General features: G+C 44.2%; 1 protein-coding gene across 5 annotated transcripts in view; it reads right to left on the reverse strand.

Moving 5' to 3' along the window:
• Positions 1-74: 74 nt before the first annotated feature.
• The window catches only part of LOC139550680 (laminin subunit alpha-3-like), a 124203-nt gene continuing 105799 nt past the window's right edge, over positions 75-18478 (reverse strand). For 4 of the 5 annotated variants that reach the window (XM_071361737.1, XM_071361736.1, XM_071361735.1 and 1 more), the window contains 30 exons: positions 18417-18478; positions 18020-18187; positions 17559-17755; positions 17249-17365; positions 16976-17130; positions 14088-14229; positions 13849-13948; positions 13628-13744; positions 13331-13501; positions 12832-12983; positions 12334-12549; positions 11216-11364; positions 10948-11110; positions 10702-10829; positions 10093-10240; positions 9856-9954; positions 9569-9732; positions 9246-9363; positions 8684-8824; positions 8372-8520; positions 8008-8139; positions 7484-7607; positions 4653-4786; positions 4367-4547; positions 4025-4180; positions 3414-3579; positions 2806-2960; positions 2432-2525; positions 2175-2294; positions 75-1938 (listed from right to left, as the gene is read on the reverse strand). The exon at positions 18417-18478 is cut by the window's right edge and continues 50 nt beyond it. In XM_071361737.1, coding sequence (XP_071217838.1) covers positions 1793-1938; positions 2175-2294; positions 2432-2525; positions 2806-2960; positions 3414-3579; positions 4025-4180; positions 4367-4547; positions 4653-4786; positions 7484-7607; positions 8008-8139; positions 8372-8520; positions 8684-8824; positions 9246-9363; positions 9569-9732; positions 9856-9954; positions 10093-10240; positions 10702-10829; positions 10948-11110; positions 11216-11364; positions 12334-12549; positions 12832-12983; positions 13331-13501; positions 13628-13744; positions 13849-13948; positions 14088-14229; positions 16976-17130; positions 17249-17365; positions 17559-17755; positions 18020-18187; positions 18417-18478 — 4264 coding nt within the window. In that variant the 3' untranslated portion in view covers positions 75-1792. Of the gene's footprint in view, positions 1939-2174; positions 2295-2431; positions 2526-2805; positions 2961-3413; positions 3580-4024; positions 4181-4366; positions 4548-4652; positions 4787-6930; positions 7131-7483; positions 7608-8007; positions 8140-8371; positions 8521-8683; positions 8825-9245; positions 9364-9568; positions 9733-9855; positions 9955-10092; positions 10241-10701; positions 10830-10947; positions 11111-11215; positions 11365-12333; positions 12550-12831; positions 12984-13330; positions 13502-13627; positions 13745-13848; positions 13949-14087; positions 14230-16975; positions 17131-17248; positions 17366-17558; positions 17756-18019; positions 18188-18416 lie in introns of those variants that run through there. The other variant, XM_071361738.1, reaches the window with a different exon arrangement.

Below are 18478 nucleotides of genomic sequence, written 5' to 3' on the forward strand. Positions count from 1 at the left end.
AGGAAATATGCTCTATATTCTGTATATCAACTAATGTGCAAAATGTACAGAATAATATCCAAAACACTTTAATATTGGATATGGGCATGCTGTCTGCTGTATTTTATTAAAAGGTTACACATCAAATTTAAACACCAAGTTCAAAAGAATTACAAGCATTCAGAACTGACATAAATTGGCAATGAAGACAGACAGACGGACAGACATGATTAACCCACTCACAAATGTTGAATGATATCAGTGGTCAAAAGGTAGGAATGCATACATGTACAATAAAGGGTGGCCAAGTGTAAAGTAAATGGTAGCTGGTGTAACTGTCAACAGTGAATACATTTGCACTGAATGTTTCATTATGGAAAATAGTAATCAAGTATTATACACAATTATATACATAGCTTAGTCTGAGGTATATCCACTTGTATGTGAGAAAACCAAGAGAAATATTTAGTTTTTTAGTTGTGTACATTTCTCAGTGGTCCGAATTCGGTTGAATATCATTTTCGAGACTAATCTATTGAGGGAAAATGTCTTGCTTTTTTACCTTTTTTTAACTAGGCAAGTCAGTTAAGAACAAATTCTTATTTTCAATGAGAGAGAGAGAGACAGATTTTTACCTCGTCAGCTCAGAGATTTGATCTTGCAACCTTTTGGATACTAGTCCAACGCACTAACCACTAGCCTACCTGCCGCCCCAAGAATGTTCACCAAGAATTGACTATTCCGAATCCATATTGATTATTAAAAATTATTCTGAAAGACAACATTCACATAAAGAAAATATACCAATGCAATTATAGTAGGCCCTACATACAAAAATTGATGAGTTCAGAGTTACATGTCACAAGAGATACAGAATGGTAATTTAAATCGAGTCCATTGTTGTGACTGACATTTTCTTTGTTAACTGGTCAACATGGCATTTGTTTTTTAAAGTGCAGGGTTGCTTATATTTGCTGGCCATGATGCAATACTGACCAAACACACACCACATCCACTCTAAAGTCTAAGGAAAGCTTTTATATACTTGTCACGCCTTGACCTTAGAGATCCTTTTAATTCTCTATTTGGTTAGGTCAGGGTGTGACTAGGGTGGGCAATCTATGTTTTCTATTTCTTTGTTGGCCTGGTATGGTTCCCAATCAGAGGCAGCTGTCTATCGTTGTCTCTGATTGGGGATCATACTTAGGCAGCCTTTTTCCACCTGTATAGTGTGGGATCTTGTTTTTGTACTGTTGCTTTCCAGCCCTACAGAACTGTGCGTTTCGGTTTGTATTTGTTGTTTTTTCGGTGTCATCAATAAAAGAAAGATGTATGCCTACCACGCTGCACCTTGGTCTACTCCTTCCAACGACGAGCGTAACAATACTATGGGGGAGGAGGACAGGAAGTACAAAGGAAGAGCCTAATGGGGGGAAACAGACATGTCTAACCCAGATGGTACAACATTAGAATATATTCAATAACAAGATGGTGATAATGAACACATTTATCACAAAATAAATATACTATAGCGTAACACTACAGACTAGCTCATCTCTCTTTATCTTTAGTTTCCTCATACAGAGCAACATACATGAATCTCTGAGCCGCTCGTATACCTATCAACACAAATGTGAGTGCGTACACACACACACACACACACACACACACACACACACACACACACACACACACACACACACACACACACACACACACACACACACACATACATATTCTCTGTCTTTAGATTAGATTGCACGTGGCGGCCAGTAGACAGTGAACGTCCCAGGATGTGGTCATGGACTAGACTCTACTCAGCAGGACACTCTCTGAGGTTGACTGGACCGAACACCCCAGAGTGCTTCTCAAAGGAAACCGGGTCCTCGTTGATCTTCATGTTCTGGATGCAGCCCACGAAGGACCCTGTGACAGGGAGTGTCAGGTGCATGGACGTCTCTGCACAAGGAAGAGTCAGATACAGTACTGTATTCAAGAGGCAAAATAGTGATGGAGTCTAAATTCAGTGTGACTATATCTTTGATTCTATCTCTGATCTATCATTCACCGTCCTATAGGATGTAAAAGTTATTATTTGTGTAAAATACAAGAGGGGCTTCATTACAGTGGACTAAAGGTCTGAAAGAGTTTGAACATAGTTGTAAATCCAGGGTTCTCTCGTCCAGAGTACCTACCTGGAATGCCGCCTACATATAGAGGGTCTTTGGTTAGAGTAGAGGACGAGGAGGACGGTCCTATTTTGTGGTCACCCTCGGTGTCCACATGCATCTCCACAACATTGTTCCTCTTGATCACTGAAGTGAGAAACACACACACACACCCATTCCCCATGGGCGTCACTTATTACATATTAAATATACTTATTACTATGAATTTGTAGCTAGCTAGTTGGATAGAGGCACGTTAAAAAATGTTATAACTAAAGTTGTACCTGCAACTCTGTGGAACATTCCGTCACACAAGGGCTGCTTGGGCCGGACGGACACGTTGAATTCACCTCCTCCATTGTTCACACGTGCCACCACCTGGAGAAACACATGTGCATCACAACACTGCACAACAGACTTATGGCTGCTCAGGCACCAGTGTCTGCAAGGAAACTCAGCCTAAAATCAGCCTGAACTAGAATCATGTTTTAAATGATTTGAAAGTCAAATGTAACCCTTGAGAGGTCTGAAAGGTCAGCTTGAAAGGTCAAATCTAGCACTTGAGGGGTCAAAATAGTTCAAGGAATCATGTGTCAAGGAAACAATTTCAAGGCTGTGACTGGCCCAGTCCAGACAGCCCAGTGCAGGGCAGGCTCACCTCGCCTCTGTGCATGTAGAGGCTGAGGTGGTGTCCAGTGTTGGGCCCACGGCGAGGCCTGCTGGAGTCCCCCGCATGGAGCAGAACACCAGTCAGACCCCTGGGACGGATGTCAAACACCACCTCAAAGCTGGAGCCCACCACAAAGGAATCATCTGGAACAGACATCATCATCATCAGCCTCATCATTGTTGTGATTCTCATCTTCATCATGCACCTAATCTCCCGTGGGCAGACTCAGCGTGTAGACTGAAAAATCTGACGGGACTGAATGGGATGTGTGAAATAACGAGCTGCAGTAGTTCTGGTTGTGGGGTTTTCGTCACTGGTTATTTAGACATATCAGAATTGGGCGAAGGCAGAGCTTGAACTGCTTCGCCTCGAGTGCTTGGCGCGTGTGCCCATACGAATCGGAGGGGGGGCTTTGGCTGAGATTTTACTTTTGCGAGGGTGGAGACTTCCTTTGTTGCCAGAACTCTAAATCTCTAACACGTATGAACACAGAAGTTAATCACGCATCTGACCAAATTATGCAAGATTTTACTTCTGGGTTAATGGAGATTATCCTACACCATATTACCAATCTCAATATTTTGTTTTCTACTCACTGATAATGACATATGCCCCTCTTCCTGAGAAGTAGGCCCCACTCTGTGCCTGTCCGTCAAAGCAGGGACCAGCACCATGATTGGTGGTTGGTTCTGGCATGGGAGTGCCATTCATCTTGAAGTTACGCACACAGCCAATCACACGTTGCTTTGGGAGGCGCTTCCACTGAAAGTAAAGAGAAAATACAATACAATTTTGGGGGTGTGAGTGTATACTGTATGTGTGTTTGTGTCTGTGTCTGTGTGTGCCTGTGTGTGTCCATCAGTGGAGGCTGGTGGGAGGAGCTGTAGGAGGACAGGCTCATTGTAATGGCTGGAATGGAATCAATGGAATGGTATCAAACAAATGGAAACCACATTTGACTCGGTTCCTTTTATACCATTCCAGCCATTACAATGAGCTTGTCCTCCTATAACTCCTCCCACCTCCACTGGTGTCCATGTGTGTGTGTGTGTGTGTGTGTGTGTGTGTGTGTGTGTGTGTGTGTGTGTGTGTGTGTGTGTGTGTGTGTGTGTGTGTGTGTGTGTGTGTGTATGTGTGCGTGCGTGCGTGCGTGCGTGCGTGCGTGCGCGTGTGTCTGTGTGTGTATATGTGTATATGTGTTGGCTACCTTCAGTTCTTTGTTCAAGGAATCAGGAACACTTCCCATGTAAAGAGGAGAGATCAATTCCATGGAGGTGGACTCATCACTGGTCAGCTTTCCATCCTGAGCCCTGAGACCATCCACTACCAACCGGAACTTCTTCTTCTCTAGGCTGAATGTTACCTGCAGAGGTGAGGTCACCACAGAGGACAAATCAATGTACATCCCTGTCACTGACTGATTATAGTGCCACAGAGTGATTTGGTAAGTTTTCTCTCATGAAACAACTACTGCAAACAACTGTTTGTGAATGTATGATGTGAAACAACATTACTGAGTGCAGATCGTCTTAGATTTTAACCCACTGACCGAGTGCCACTTTCCATCGTTGTACTTCTCCCTGTTGAAGATCTTCCTACTCTTGTCTACTGACAGTCTGATCCTACCCTTGGACAGGTAGAGAGCCACGTGAGAGCTCCCCCCTCTGGTGGCTGCATAGAACAACAGGCCTGTGGCAGACTTGGTCCTCACGTCCAGGGAGAAATTAGGTCTGGTGGAGAAAAGAGACAGGATTCAGGAAGGAAGGAAGGAAGTAAGGAACGAGAGAGAGAGAGAGAGAGAGAATGTGTGAGCGTGTGTGAGTGTGTCTACTCACCTGGGCTGGAGTGCCTGGGGAGTGAGGCTATAGCTCAGGCTACTCATAGTGCCCCCAATGTGGTAAGCATGTTCGACCAGGGCAGGGTGTGCACACACATAGAGACTGTCATCTGACACCTCAATAACACCATCCTATACAGAACACACATAGGCACAGAGAAACGGGAACTCAATATTAGAGACAATGGCTTAAATATGTGTATGCGATTAACCTCCAACAAAGCACTGGGGTAGGATTTGCCTTAGTCAATGGAAATGTGGTTCTGAAATGCAAAGACAGATTTTGGAGGATAAAGAGCTTAGCTTTGGTGAATATGACACTGTGCTCAATGAAACCTTAATGTCAGCCAACTGAACAAGGTCAACTAACTGAACAAGGAGACTCAGTGTTCCACAGAAAACATGTATGAGCCCATTCTCATTCCTCAGTCCTCCTTGTTATCTACTGTAGGCCTCTGGGAGTTAGAAACTGTTAAAGATGTCTCCCATTTGGGGGTGAACGCTGCTTTGAGTAGTAATCTGTTGATAGGCTTGCATATATTCCATCACACTTTCCCCATGATCAGTATCTCTTTACTGAAACCTGAATCACGATCTGTATCTCTACAATATTGATTTCTTTCATCATTTGATATCTACATGTTCAAATGCATATTTAAAGGTGCAATCTGCAATTGCTTCTTCCATTTTTTATTTATTTATGAATTCATGATATGTACCCACTGATTACTAAAGAATTTAACAAATAAATGCCTCATGTGCTTAGTTCAACTCTCGTACCCCACCAGAACCCAAAATATAAGCTTTCTAAATAAAGTGAATGTAAACAGAAACACTATATAGCCTCACATGATTAAAACTATAATGCTGATATCATGGATGGTCAGTCCTTGCATTAATAGGTCTGTCTATGAATTTGAGTGGTTACATTTCTTCAGCCCCATCCTTCAGTTTGATACCAAAATAGGGGCGGGGAGTCCCCTTTGTTATTGTTTCAACTGCTGAATGCCCCCCATTTCTCATTTCTAAGATGTGTGAGATGTGTCACAAGTCATGTTTCCTCCACAAAAACGACATGATGATTTAGGTATGGTGTGAAGGGAAGGAATGAGGGCAGGAGCCAGTATGTGTAGCTTTTGATTTGGCATACATTCTTTGGGCCTCATCATAATTGCCTATGAACATGTGTGTGCATGTATATGCTCTTAGTATACACATAATCATTATAAGATCTGCTTGCGTGTACTGTATTTGCATTAATAAAAATGCATATGAAGAAATAGCTTATAAACAACCAAATAGGACACTCACGCTTGGCACCATTTTAAATACTCCACCAAAACTGTATGGATATTATATTATTCATGGGGGTAATTGTAATCCTAGCATACAGTTGTGCCAATCTGTTAGTCATTGCATGTTTTCATTGGGAAGAGTTGGTCTATTAATGCATTTTAATCAAAAGAGCTGAGGTGTTTAGAGTGACATTGATTGACAGGTGCTCACAAAGAAAGAGATAAGTGAGCTTAGTGGTTGATTTATTGTTGGAGACTTAGAAGATCAAATCATTTGGATAGACAGAGGCCAAGGTGCTCAGGTAAAAATGCTTGAGAGAGCATACATCAGTCAGTGGTGGCTGGTGGCACTTTAAATGGAGAGGACAGGCTCATAGTAATGGCTGGAACAGAATTAATTGAATGGTCTCAAACACATCAAACACCTGGTTCCCATGTGTTTGATAACATTTCATTCACTCAATTCCAGACATTATTGAGCCATCCTCCCCACACCAGCCTCCTCTGGCATACAGTAAGAGATGCATGACAGTGATGCACACACAAACTCTAACACTGCTTATGCATAACAATGGTGCACTGCTTTACCCAATACTCCGTGTAATGTTCCCGTATACATTCCAGGTATTCACAGACCATAACTAATACTGTTCATTCCTAGTGCAATGTTCCAATAATACACCCTCAGTCATTCCACAGTATAATAATATTATGATATTATATCTTATGATGATAGTATTTCCGTATAGACCATAGATCATTCATTAGTTCATTGGTCCTAGTCATTGTTAATAGGGAGAGCAGAAAAGGAGTGAGGGCAGGGCAATGACCTAACATCAGGCTGGTTGTTACCAGGTGGACTGATGATGATAGTGAATGAGTGGGTTAATAGATGCTTGTTAATCACTGGTCAGAAAAGTGGTTTATTGTCATGAAACATGCTTAAGATAGAACAGTGTACAAATCAAAAGCGAAACAATGCTCATTAAATAATTGTTTTTAATAGTTAGTTTTGTATTTAATAATAGTAGTCATGATGATGTGGATGTCCATGCAGTACTTTTTTTATCAGTCAAGTACAATAGCAATGGGCTTGTGCAAACATTGTGTGAGATGCTCATATTTCTCATGTCAATATCAATTCATCCTCATTAGTTGGCAGGTCGTCCTTCTCTTCATCTCTGGAAACAAAGCAGCACAAAACACTGTGAACAGCACATCAACGCAACATGCATGTGAAGCATGGGATAGATGCTGAAGTGATAACTGACACCAACGACTGGCTTGTTGCTACAGTAGGTAATCATAGTACAGTGTTATTGGAAACTTGGATTGTCTCGTTCCAACATTAGGACAAGGAAAAATAAATACAATTGTGATTGGTGTGACAAACACAAAACATACAAAAAAACATAACGCTTTCCTGACGGTCTCACCAGTTATTTGGTAATAAAGGTCGTCATCAGTTAGGTAGATCATTATTGTAAGTTAATCGTTGTTAATGTGGCGAGCTGAGTTCACTGTTCTTTCTCACCTTCCTGGAGGTGTTGCGGTCGAGCATCAGTTGTGGAGGTCTGTCAGCGCTACACATATCCAGCAGCACATCTCCTGTAGAGCTGAACTGACTCAGGTCCTCTGCTCTGTACAGAGAGGCAGGCCTGCAACACAACACACACAGCAACTTTCAGGAGGTCATACAACCAGGATAGTATCTAATATCAGCACATCAGTGCACTATGAAACGTGAACTATGAATGTTTAATGTCAACATTAAAACTACCATGAAACCTTCCTGCAAAAATAAACTTCTACTAGTTACGTTATGCTTTGGTATGTTATTATTTATTTCTTGCATTTCATATTCGATGTGTATTTTTTGTATTCTGCAAAGTTCATTTGCATAAGGGTCTCAATATGACTCCCTGCTTCAATAAAGGTTGAATAAATAAAACTACGACGACAGCCATGATGATAACTACATGTATATAACAACTATTACTACTGCTGTGTTGTTACTAATGTTAGACATTGTAATAATACACAGTGAAGTGAGTTTACCTTCTCAGGTAGAGGTTGGAGATGCAGCCTTTGAAGGTGTCTTTCCCCAGGAACACAGAGTCTGGGTTTGAACTGAAGGAACCTGAGGTTATCTGCCCTCCCAAATCATCCTCATCTATCCGGAGCTCGATACTGTAGGGCAACACGGGACGTGCATTCACATATATGGTACTTACAGTATATGTGTCAGTGGTTACCAATCGGTATAGCGAGTGTGTACGGTACTGTCACAACAATCATATAGTAAGTCTCAATCTTCACCAATCCATCATGGAACTGGATACATTTAACATTTCCCTTTTGTTTCAGAACATGTGGGTTTCATAAACTTCTATCGATCTATCTTGACTGTTTGATGTTCTACCTTTGAGGAGACACTCTCCTGGTGGCAGTCAGGTAATGCCATTTGCCATCCTGGTACTGCTTGCTTGATTTCAAAGATTTCCAAACTTCGTCTTTGAATGTCAGAACCACGTAGCCGTCAACCAAGGCAAGTTCGATGGCACCAATGCTCTGTCGGAGACCAGGTGGGGATAACGATTATTTCAAAGTCAGTCCACTTACATTTGCTGTATCCTAAAGCTAAACTGTTAAAGCAACTGTTAAAGGAAGGAAGAGGGAGGGAGATAGAGAGTCAGAGAGAGACAGAGAAAAAGAGGTGTTGTTGTCTACTAACCGACTCGGTGTTCTGCAGTAGAAGACCCTCTTTCTCAGAGCTCTTGAATCCCAGTGAGACTGTGGTATCATTGGCCAGGCTGAAGCCTTCAAGAGTAGCTGACAGAGAACTGCCCACGTTGAACTCTGCTTTACGAGATGCCTGGAACACAGAGACATTATCATGCTGTTACTAACAGTGGACTGGAGTCAGTTACAGCATCTTGGTAGCATCAAAATACACGGTACTGGCACACAGAAATGGCTTCCTGACAGTATCAGTTACAGTTTCCAGTAAGTAAATATCCTAGTGGTATGAATAAAAATATAATTCCATGGTATTGATTTTATGTGAGAATTCAATAATTGAAAAAAGGCAGTCGATTTTCAATGACTTATCAATAAACTTAAAAGTAAAATCTATTTATTTCAAAGGTTTTAACATTTTTGAAGTTTCAATTCAAATCAGACAAATTACAGACAAATGACTTCCTGAATTAGCTACCTTCAATTCAAATTGACCCGAAACGCTGACTTACTGTGTTGACCACGTTTGAAAACTTTAGTGAAAGGTGAAGACTTACCAGGGAGTCCTTGGGACAGCCCCGGCGGATGCCCACTTTTTCCTGGAAGGTGGGGTACTTGCTGTTGAGCTTGACGTTCTTCATGCAGCCCTTCAGTGGCTGGGCGGTGATGTGGTGTCTGTGAGCGAGAACACACAAAACACAATTTTATTTAGACTCCTCTGGTATGGTGTAGGCTTAGGGAAACCGTGTACTACCAATAACGATTTAAAACTTACTCAACATCCATGTAATATGGGCAGAGTTTGATCATCAAAATGGAATACCAAACATGGGCCAAACATAATAATAATGTTCCTAGTAAGTGGATGAAAAGCACTCACCTTTCTCTCAGGGCTTGTGGTAGGCCACCGATGTAGTAGTCTGTGTAGTCTCCAGGGGTGTACTGGACATTAGTCTTGACCACCTCATTTCCTGCTACACGGATCTTCATCTCTTGGCTTCCTTTAGACTCCATGATGATCAACACTTCTGCCGAATCTGCATCCTAAAGAGAAGGAAAAATCAGGGGGAACCATTTAAGCAAAACAATGCAAATTCTACAATTAACCAAATATCAATAAGATCAAACAGACAAATTATTCCACCCATCTAGCTCCAACTGCCTCACCACCGGGAAGACTTTGGTGGTGCTTCGTGCTGGTTCTCTGAGCAGGTTACTGTGGATGACAACGTAGCCTCTCTCAAACGTCACACTGTAGTAGTTGTACTACGAAAAGAAGAAAACAAGCAATGTTAAACACAGCCAGTGGACAGACTGACAACAGTACAGAATATCAACAGCTATTCAAGTGTAATCAACTTTACCACACCAAATGTTTCCCGGTAGAAAGAATAAGTAGCCTACCTCATTTCCAATGTAGAGGAGAAGCCCATTCTCTGAGCGAGTGGAGATGGTCTGGGTCAGGAGGAGGGTGGACGCCATGACACCTTGGGTGGACACCTTGGCATAGCCAGTCCCCTCGAAGTAGTCAAACACCACTGGCTGCATATACCTGGGCACAGGGGGATTCAATCAGAATAGGGTTAAGGTTAGAAGATGTAAACACTCATAACTACCTGGGGTGTGAGGAAAACTATACGTTTTTAGATGCTACACTGGATGTGCGCGAGCAGAGCACGAGCCACTTCATCAAGTGTTCTCAGGCGTGAAAATAGAACTGCAGCCTACTTTTACGCTGAGCAGTGCCAGCCTCTCACGGAGCCGTGCTGCTACAGCCCAGGTTTCATTGAAATGAATAGGAGCATGTCACACTGTGAAAAGGTTACACGTCCAGTGTAAATAGTCTAACCACTTAAGACGTTTAGCAGTCAAGTGACTGACAGGTTAGATTGACTGTATAACAAGGACTCTAAGGCATTTTGAGTATGGGACCTTTAGTCTTTGTTGTCCTCTGATCCAGAAGCATTATCTCCCGTCAATAACTCATTAGGCTTTCAGTAGCTCTAAACCAACCTCTTGCATGGAGTCTCCAGGTTGATCTTGACAGCCTTCTTAAAGTTGTACAGACTGATGAATCTGTCGTTGAAGGTGGACAGCTCGATGCATCCTTTATAGTTTGGGTAGTTGAGGGAGGCTGGAGGCTATAGAAGCAAAGCATATTCAGGTATAATAAGACTGAGAATGTTTCAATAATCAGGAATAGTAATGTCACCTAGGAACTGAAATGTTCATTTCCAGTCAATGTTTTGGGGTGCTTACAGTGAAGTTGGAGGGATAGCCCCCGACATAGAAGACCACGTCACTATGGTTCAGGTTTAGAAGGTTCCTGGTCAGCTCTCCCTGCTTACTGCTGGTCTGAGGAGGGTCTGGGTCATTAGATGTGAACAGTTTGGTGAGGATCACCTGTGCATCTTGATAAATTCTAAGAGATTGTAAAAAAGGTCAACGTTAGAGCAGGGTTACTCACTCAAATAACATTTCCATTTCCAATTCCTAAGACTTGAGACGGACGAAGGTATGGTTTTACCTGTGCAGGTCCACCTTGTCAAAGAATGCAGGCTCAGAGGGAGACCTAGTGATGTAGTCTGTCTTGATCTCATACTCTTCTCCGCTCAGCTTGTACACACAGAACAGCACGTTCTTCCTCAGGGCCATGCCAATGTAGTCTTTAGATGACTGTGGAAAAGAGAGGTGAGGACCGTCAGTGGGAGCATTTCCAACAACAAGCAAACTGTCAAATGTATACGGTGCCATTATTTCAATAGAGAAGTATACAAATGATCCTATATAACAGGATCCAGTGTGGCTCAGTCGGTAGAGCACGGTGCAACACCAGGGTTCCCACGCGGGAGCAGTATGAAAAAGAATGAGAAGAGTGTCTGCTAAATGACTCAAATATATTAGGAGGATGGCGACTGATGTGCCAGAGAGAGTTTTATGACCATAAAGCAAATTGCCAAATCTATACCATCCAGTTTTTTTCACTAGGAGAACAAGGGACTACAAGGGCCAGGTTGTGTCTTGTCTAGGGCAACAAAGCTGCTGGTAATTTACCAAAGTTACCAGAACCTTCAGTAATTCTGGTAATTAACTGAAAATCTATGGCAATCTATCGTAACTTTGGTATAATATATACTTGAACAACCTTGAAAAAAGGCATGTGTCCACACTGTCAATGAGTTTCTATTAGATGGACCATATGGTCCAAGAGAAAATAGCAGAATGAATGAAAAAAAACATTGACTTCAAATACATATTGACATAGTCAAATAAATCAAAGTTAAAAAAATATATATATATATATATAATATTTCATGCTGAAACACTCATATTAAACACCAATGGTATTCACTAAGTTAATGGTTTATATTTAGGATAATATTTTACAGTATTGTAATTCTATTTTAAAATGATTTTAAATTATTATTTTGTATATTTTCATATGATAATCCCACACAGAGGGCCAGAGATAATTACAGACACCTGTGATAATCTGAAATACCCAAAAGGGCCACCAGATGTCTTGTGATAGATTACATAAAATCCTTGAAAGATACCAACATTCTGGTGGTTTACTTGTAAACTTTGAAAGTTTTAGATAATATACCCTCCCTTTGCAACCCAAGTGCTGTCCAGTCCACTCACGTCTTTGTTGCCGAGGTACAGTACGAACATGTCTCCCTTGTCTGTGGTGGTGCTGTCCTGTCTGCGTCTGCGTGTTCCATCCCCTCTGCCGATGTCGGGGTTCACTGGTCTCTGCAAGGACAGGGACAGGGCAGTGTATGCCTTCAGGTCCTCCATGTCCCTGGGGGGACGCATCTCCACATGGCCCTCACCACTGAACTTCATAGGGACCACAATCTGGAGAGACAGGGGGAGGAGATGAGGAGAGAAGTTGTACATGGTTAAAGGGATCAGCAGTGTAAAGTTAAATCATTGTTTTCCTTTATGGGAATAACAACTGTCCAACAAATGATGGTACATATTCACCAAAGGGCTCTGTCAAGACCTAGACCTGCAATCCTTTCAACTGTATACTGTCTGGCCAGTGGAAGGGGAATAGGTAATACACATGGGCAATATCTGGTGGGGTGTGGACCCAGGGTGTGTGTGGGTGTGGGTGTGTGTGTGTTCCGTTCTTACCCTGTTGGCTGCGTCTCTAGACTGCTCGATCAGCTCCTTGATCCTCTTGATGTTCTCTGAGATGTTGGTGACAGGGGACAGCTGAGAGCTGAGCTCTTCCACCTCTGAGATCTTATCCTGCAGAGACGGGATTGTGTTCAACAGATTCTTCACTGTGGATGGAGAGAGATGGAAGGGGGAGAGGGAGATATATATATATAGAGAGAGAGACATGGAGAGAGAAAGAGAGAGAGGGAGAGTGTAGTTAGACCTTTTAACCATTTTACACCTGTACAAAACACACAAAACAGGCAAAGAGTGGACAAACATCGCTGTACATACAGTACTTTACATGCATGGTAATATCAGCAAATAAGACAAGTAGTATTAATTCAACCTTTATTTTCCAGGTGAGTCCCATTGATACAGGATATAAATCTCTTTTTACAAGGAAGCCCTGTCTACGGGTGTATATTCCCTCCATCCTATGCAGACGTATGTTAGTGGAGTGATCCCTCACCTGACTTGTTCACATCATCCATGACGCTGCTGAGGTTGGAGTCGGAGGGCATGACGTTGATCTTATCCACTTCCTCTCTGATGGCATTCAGTCTGTCCATGGTGGTGCTAGCCGTGTCATTGGCTGACGCTGCCTTGCTCTTCGCCTCGTCCAACATGTCTCCTATGTCATCTGTCGGGAGGAGAGAAGAGAGGGAATGAGGGAAGGAGGAGAGGGGTGTATTCCTCCATTGATCAGTAATTCTCTATAATTTGAGCTGATCTATCAGACTTCCTCCTACTATCTGAGCCGGTTTACCTCTCATGATGTTGTTCAGCTCTGCCTGAGCGTCCATGAGGTCCTTCTCCAATGCTTTCTTCTTCTTCTCTGCGTCCTTCAGGCGTTTCTTCTGGGCTGTGAGGTGATCAGAGGCCTCTGTGGAGTCAAACCAGAGTTTAGTTCGAAGTAGTTTAAGCCACATATATTTGGTTGGCTCCCTGCCAACTCTAAAAACTCTATTACAACTTATAGCAACATACCTTTGAGATCTTGTTCTGCATCCCCTGCTTCCCTCAGTAGGTCGTTCCCGCTGTCTTTCAGATTCTTAGCTCTCTTTGTCAGGTCCTCTTTCTTCACATCCTATATTGCAAAATAATAACAGAAGTTTAAGAATATTGTTAAAACAGAAGGTAAACCAAAGCCACATCAGCTAAAAGTTGAGGTGCTGAGGATTCATTATCTCTGTGATAAGGGTCTAGTGGCTGGACTGTGAACTGACCTTTAGGGCCTTGTCAGCTGCATCCTTGGCCTCCTTGGCTGCCTTCTCTGCAGCGTTGACTGCATCTGTGATGTTCTTGTAGGCCTTAATGGCGTCCATGGCATCACGCACATCAGAGCGGCCACTCGAGTCCCTCACAGCACTGTGACATAGGAAGGTAGAAAGAGAGGAAAGGAGGGAGAAGAGAGGAAATGAGGAGAGAGAGGGGGTAGAGAGAGAAGGGTAGAGAGAGAAGGAAGGGAGAAGAGAGGAAATGAGAGAGAGGGGGTAGAGAGAGAAGGAAGGGAGAAGAGCGGAAAGGAGAGGGGGGGTAAAGAGAGAAGGAAGGGAGAAGAGAGGAAAGGATGAGAGAGGAGGGGTGGAGAGAGAAGGAAGGGAGAAGAGCAGAAAGGAGGAGAGAGGAGGGGTGGAGAGAGAAGGAAGGGAGAAGAGCAGAAAGGAGGAGAGAGGAGGGGTGGAGAGAGAAGGAAGGGAGAAGAGAGGAAAGGAGGAGAGAGGGGGGTAGAGAGAGAAGGAAGAGAGAAGAGCAGAAAGGAGGCGAGAGGGGGGTAGAGAGAGAAGGAAGGGAGAAGAGCAGAAAGGAGGAGAGAGGGGGTAGAGAGAGAAGGAAGGGAGAAGAGCAGAAAGGAGGAGAGAGGGGGTAGAGAGAGAAGGAAGGGAGAAGAGCAGAAAGGAGGAGAGAGGGGGTAGAGAGAGAAGGAAGGGAGAAGAGCAGAAAGGAGGAGAGAGGGGGGTAGAGAGAGAAGGAAGGGAGAAGAGCAGAAAGGAGGAGAGAGGGGGGTAGAGAGAGAAGGAAGGGAGAAGAGAGGAAAGGATGAGAGAGGGGGGTAGAGAGAGAAGGAAGGGAGAAGAGAGGAAAGGATGAGAAAGGGGGGTAGAGAGAGAAGGAAGGGAGAAGAGCAGAAAGGAGGAGAGAGGGGGGTAGAGAGAGAAGGAAGGGAGAAGAGCAGAAAGGAGGAGAGAGGGGGTAGAGAGAGAAGGAAGGGAGAAGAGCAGAAAGGAGGAGAGAGGGGGGTAGAGAGAGAAGGAAGGGAGAAGAGCAGAAAGGAGGAGAGAGGGGGGTAGAGAGAGAAGGAAGGGAGAAGAGCAGAAAGGAGGAGAGAGGGGGGTAGAGAGAGAAGGAAGGGAGAAGAGAGGAAAGGATGAGAGAGGGGGGTAGAGAGAGAAGGAAGGGAGAAGAGAGGAAAGGATGAGAAAGGGGGGTAGAGAGAGAAGGAAGGGAGAAGAGCAGAAAGGAGGAGAGAGGGGGGTAGAGAGAGAAGGAAGGGAGAAGAGCAGAAAGGAGGAGAGAGGAGGGGTGGAGAGAGAAGGAAGGGAGAAGAGCAGAAAGGAGGAGAGAGGGGGTAGAGAGAGAAGGAAGAGAGAAGAGCAGAAAGGATGAGAGAGGGGGGTAGAGAGAGAAGGAAGGGAGAAGAGAGGAAAGGATGAGAGAGGAGGGGTGGAGAGAGAAGGAAGGGAGAAGAGAGGAAAGGAGGAGAGAGGGGGTAGAGAGAGAAGGAAGGGAGAAGAGAGGAAAGGAGGAGAGAGGGGGGTAGAGAGAGAAGGAAGGGAGAAGAGCAGAAAGGAGGAGAGAGGGGGGTAGAGAGAGAAGGAAGGGAGAAGAGCAGAAAGGAGGAGAGAGGGGGTAGAGAGAGAAGGAAGGGAGAAGAGCAGAAAGGAGGAGAGAGGGGGGTAGAGAGAGAAGGAAGGGAGAAGAGAGGAAAGGAGGAGAGAGGGGGTAGAGAGAGAAGGAAGGGAGAAGAGCAGAAAGGAGGAGAGAGGGGGGTAGAGAGAGAAGGAAGGGAGAAGAGAGGAAAGGATGAGAGAGGAGGGGTGGAGAGAGAAGGAAGGGAGAAGAGAGGAAAGGAGGAGAGAGGGGGGTAGAGAGAGAAGGAAGGGAGAAGAGGGGAAAGGAGGAGAGAGGGGGTAGAGAGAGAAGGAAGGGAGAAGAGAGGAAAGGAGGAGAGAGGGGGGTAGAGAGAGAAGGAAGGGAGAAGAGCAGAAAGGAGGAGAGAGGGGGGTAGAGAGAGAAGGAAGGGAGAAGAGCAGAAAGGAGGAGAGAGGGGGTAGAGAGAGAAGGAAGGGAGAAGAGAGGAAAGGAGGAGAGAGGGGGGGAGAGAGAGAAGGAAGGGAGAAGAGCAGAAAGGAGGAGAGAGGGGGGTAGAGAGAGAAGGAAGGGAGAAGAGCAGAAAGGAGGAGAGAGGGGGGTAGAGAGAGAAGGAAGGGAGAAGAGCAGAAAGGAGGAGAGAGGGGGGTAGAGAGAGAAGGAAGGGAGAAGAGAGGAAAGGAGGAGAGACGGGGGTAGAGAGAGAAGGAAGGGAGAAGAGAGGAAAGGAGGAGAGAGGGGGTAGAGAGAGAAGCAAGGGAGAAGAGAGGAAAGGATGAGAGAGGAGGGGTGGAGAGAGAAGGAAGGGAGAAGAGCAGAAAGGAGAGGGGGGTGGAGAGAGAAGGAAGGGAGAAGAGAGGAAAGGAGGCAGAGAGGAGGGGTGGAGAGAGAAGGAAGGGAGAAGAGAGGAAAGGAGGCAGAGCGAGAGTACACAGGTCAACACACGCATCTGGATTTTCAACAAAGCAGAACAACAAACATGCAGCCTGTGGGGGATCTATCGGATCGCAGATCTATCTGGCACGACCCACTGAGGATGGAAACCACCCAACATAAACATCCCCGTTACAGAACCACAACGCCTGGCTTCTATAGTAGGTCGTTTATACTGAGCCTCTATTGCTCTCATTAATTGTGCTGAGCTATTATCTGGCATCTTTTGTTCTATCCTGTAAAATGGATATTTTTAACAATATCTGGCGACTTCCATTACCTAAAACACAAAAAGCTTTGAACTTGAGCTATACAATCAGCAGAAACTGCACTGTCCTCATAACCCAGGACCCATATCCCTATAACTCACTCCTGTAGTTCCTTGGCCAGCTTGGCCAGGTTCTCAGCATGTTTCTCTGCTCGCTCCACAATGTCCTCTTTGGCCGCGGCCTGGGACATAGCGTTGCCTTTCTTGGTGAGGTCAGTCCTGGCCCCGTCCAGTTGGGCAGCTAGCTGTTCATACTCCTGGAGAGAGGAGGAAGACAACAGGGTCACAGTGTTTTTACAGTCTTTTATGTCCAACAATCAACATTTCATAAAAGGGGAACCCTGATATATTGTCATGGCTGGTCTGTGTGCTTACTGTCTTCCTGTCATCCAACATTCTAAGGAGGTCCTTTGTATCCTTCAACTGATCTTCTGCCATGGCTATCTGGTCCTGGACCTTCTTATGCTCTTTCCTCAGATTTTCCATATGTTTCTGAAGAACAAACACCATTCAACTGGTTAAGAGAACATTAAGCCAATGGAAATGTAATTGTGAAAACAATACTGATACCAACCATGAATTAACCATAGCAACGGAGACATGGTTACTGCACACACTAACAGCCTATACATGACTTCATAGTACCATCATGTTCGAAGTCTGGTACTGGGACTTTTATTATTACCAGGATGTCTTCCAGTGCCTCAGTGTTGAGTCCATTCTGAGAGTTGGCTTTCTTCACCATGTCCCCAGCCTGTTTCAGCGCCTCCTCCAGGTCCTTCAATTTAGCTGCATAGTCCTTCAGCAGACCCTTCACCCTCTTGGCTGCTGCCTCATTCTGATCATACTGCTTCGTCACATTGGCCTTGATGTAGTCCAGCACTGGGAGAGAGGAACAGATTCGAATAGAAATAGAAACGGACATTCTCGACTGAAGATTTTAAAAAATCTCACCATTTTATTTGGTTGCTGATGGTATCAAACAATGTAGTCATCGTTATTGTGACATTAGGCCTCTTATCTGTATCTTAGCTCAACCTAATGTGGTAGTGTTCTCGAACATCAGACGTTCGATATTCTAATCTTTTGAAAGAATAGCTTTTAGGGATTTTAAGAGTTTTTGAATGGACCAGGAAGAAGTCTTACGTTTCTGTGCCTCATCACTCTCTTTCTCAGCTGCGTCTTTTTGTGGGTTGAAGTTCCTCTTCTCCATCTCCTTCACCATGCTTTCCGCCTCAGATAACATCTTAGCCAGGTTCTCACTGGGCACCACACCACCACTGGAACCAGACTCGTTCAGCTGCTGTAGCAGGGCTACACCCAACACACACATTCAGGTTTAGATAAAAGGGAGGGTGGTATGGGGGAGAAAGCAACAGAGAGAGAATGAGACAGAGAGAGAGAAAGAGAGAAAGAAAGAAAGGAGAGGGTGAGAGAGAAGACAGAGAAATAAAAGAGGATCATATGAATAGAGAGATAGACAGAGGTGGACAAAGAGATTGAAAAAGAAAAAAGGCGAGTAAACAGGAATAGTTTTTGTTACCCAGGATCTTCTTGAGCAGATTCTTAGCTTCAGTATCCAGGTCTTTAGCTCTCAGATGAGTC

Source organism: Salvelinus alpinus, chromosome 23 (genome assembly GCF_045679555.1).
Source record: "Salvelinus alpinus chromosome 23, SLU_Salpinus.1, whole genome shotgun sequence".
NCBI lineage: Eukaryota > Metazoa > Chordata > Actinopteri > Salmoniformes > Salmonidae > Salvelinus > Salvelinus alpinus.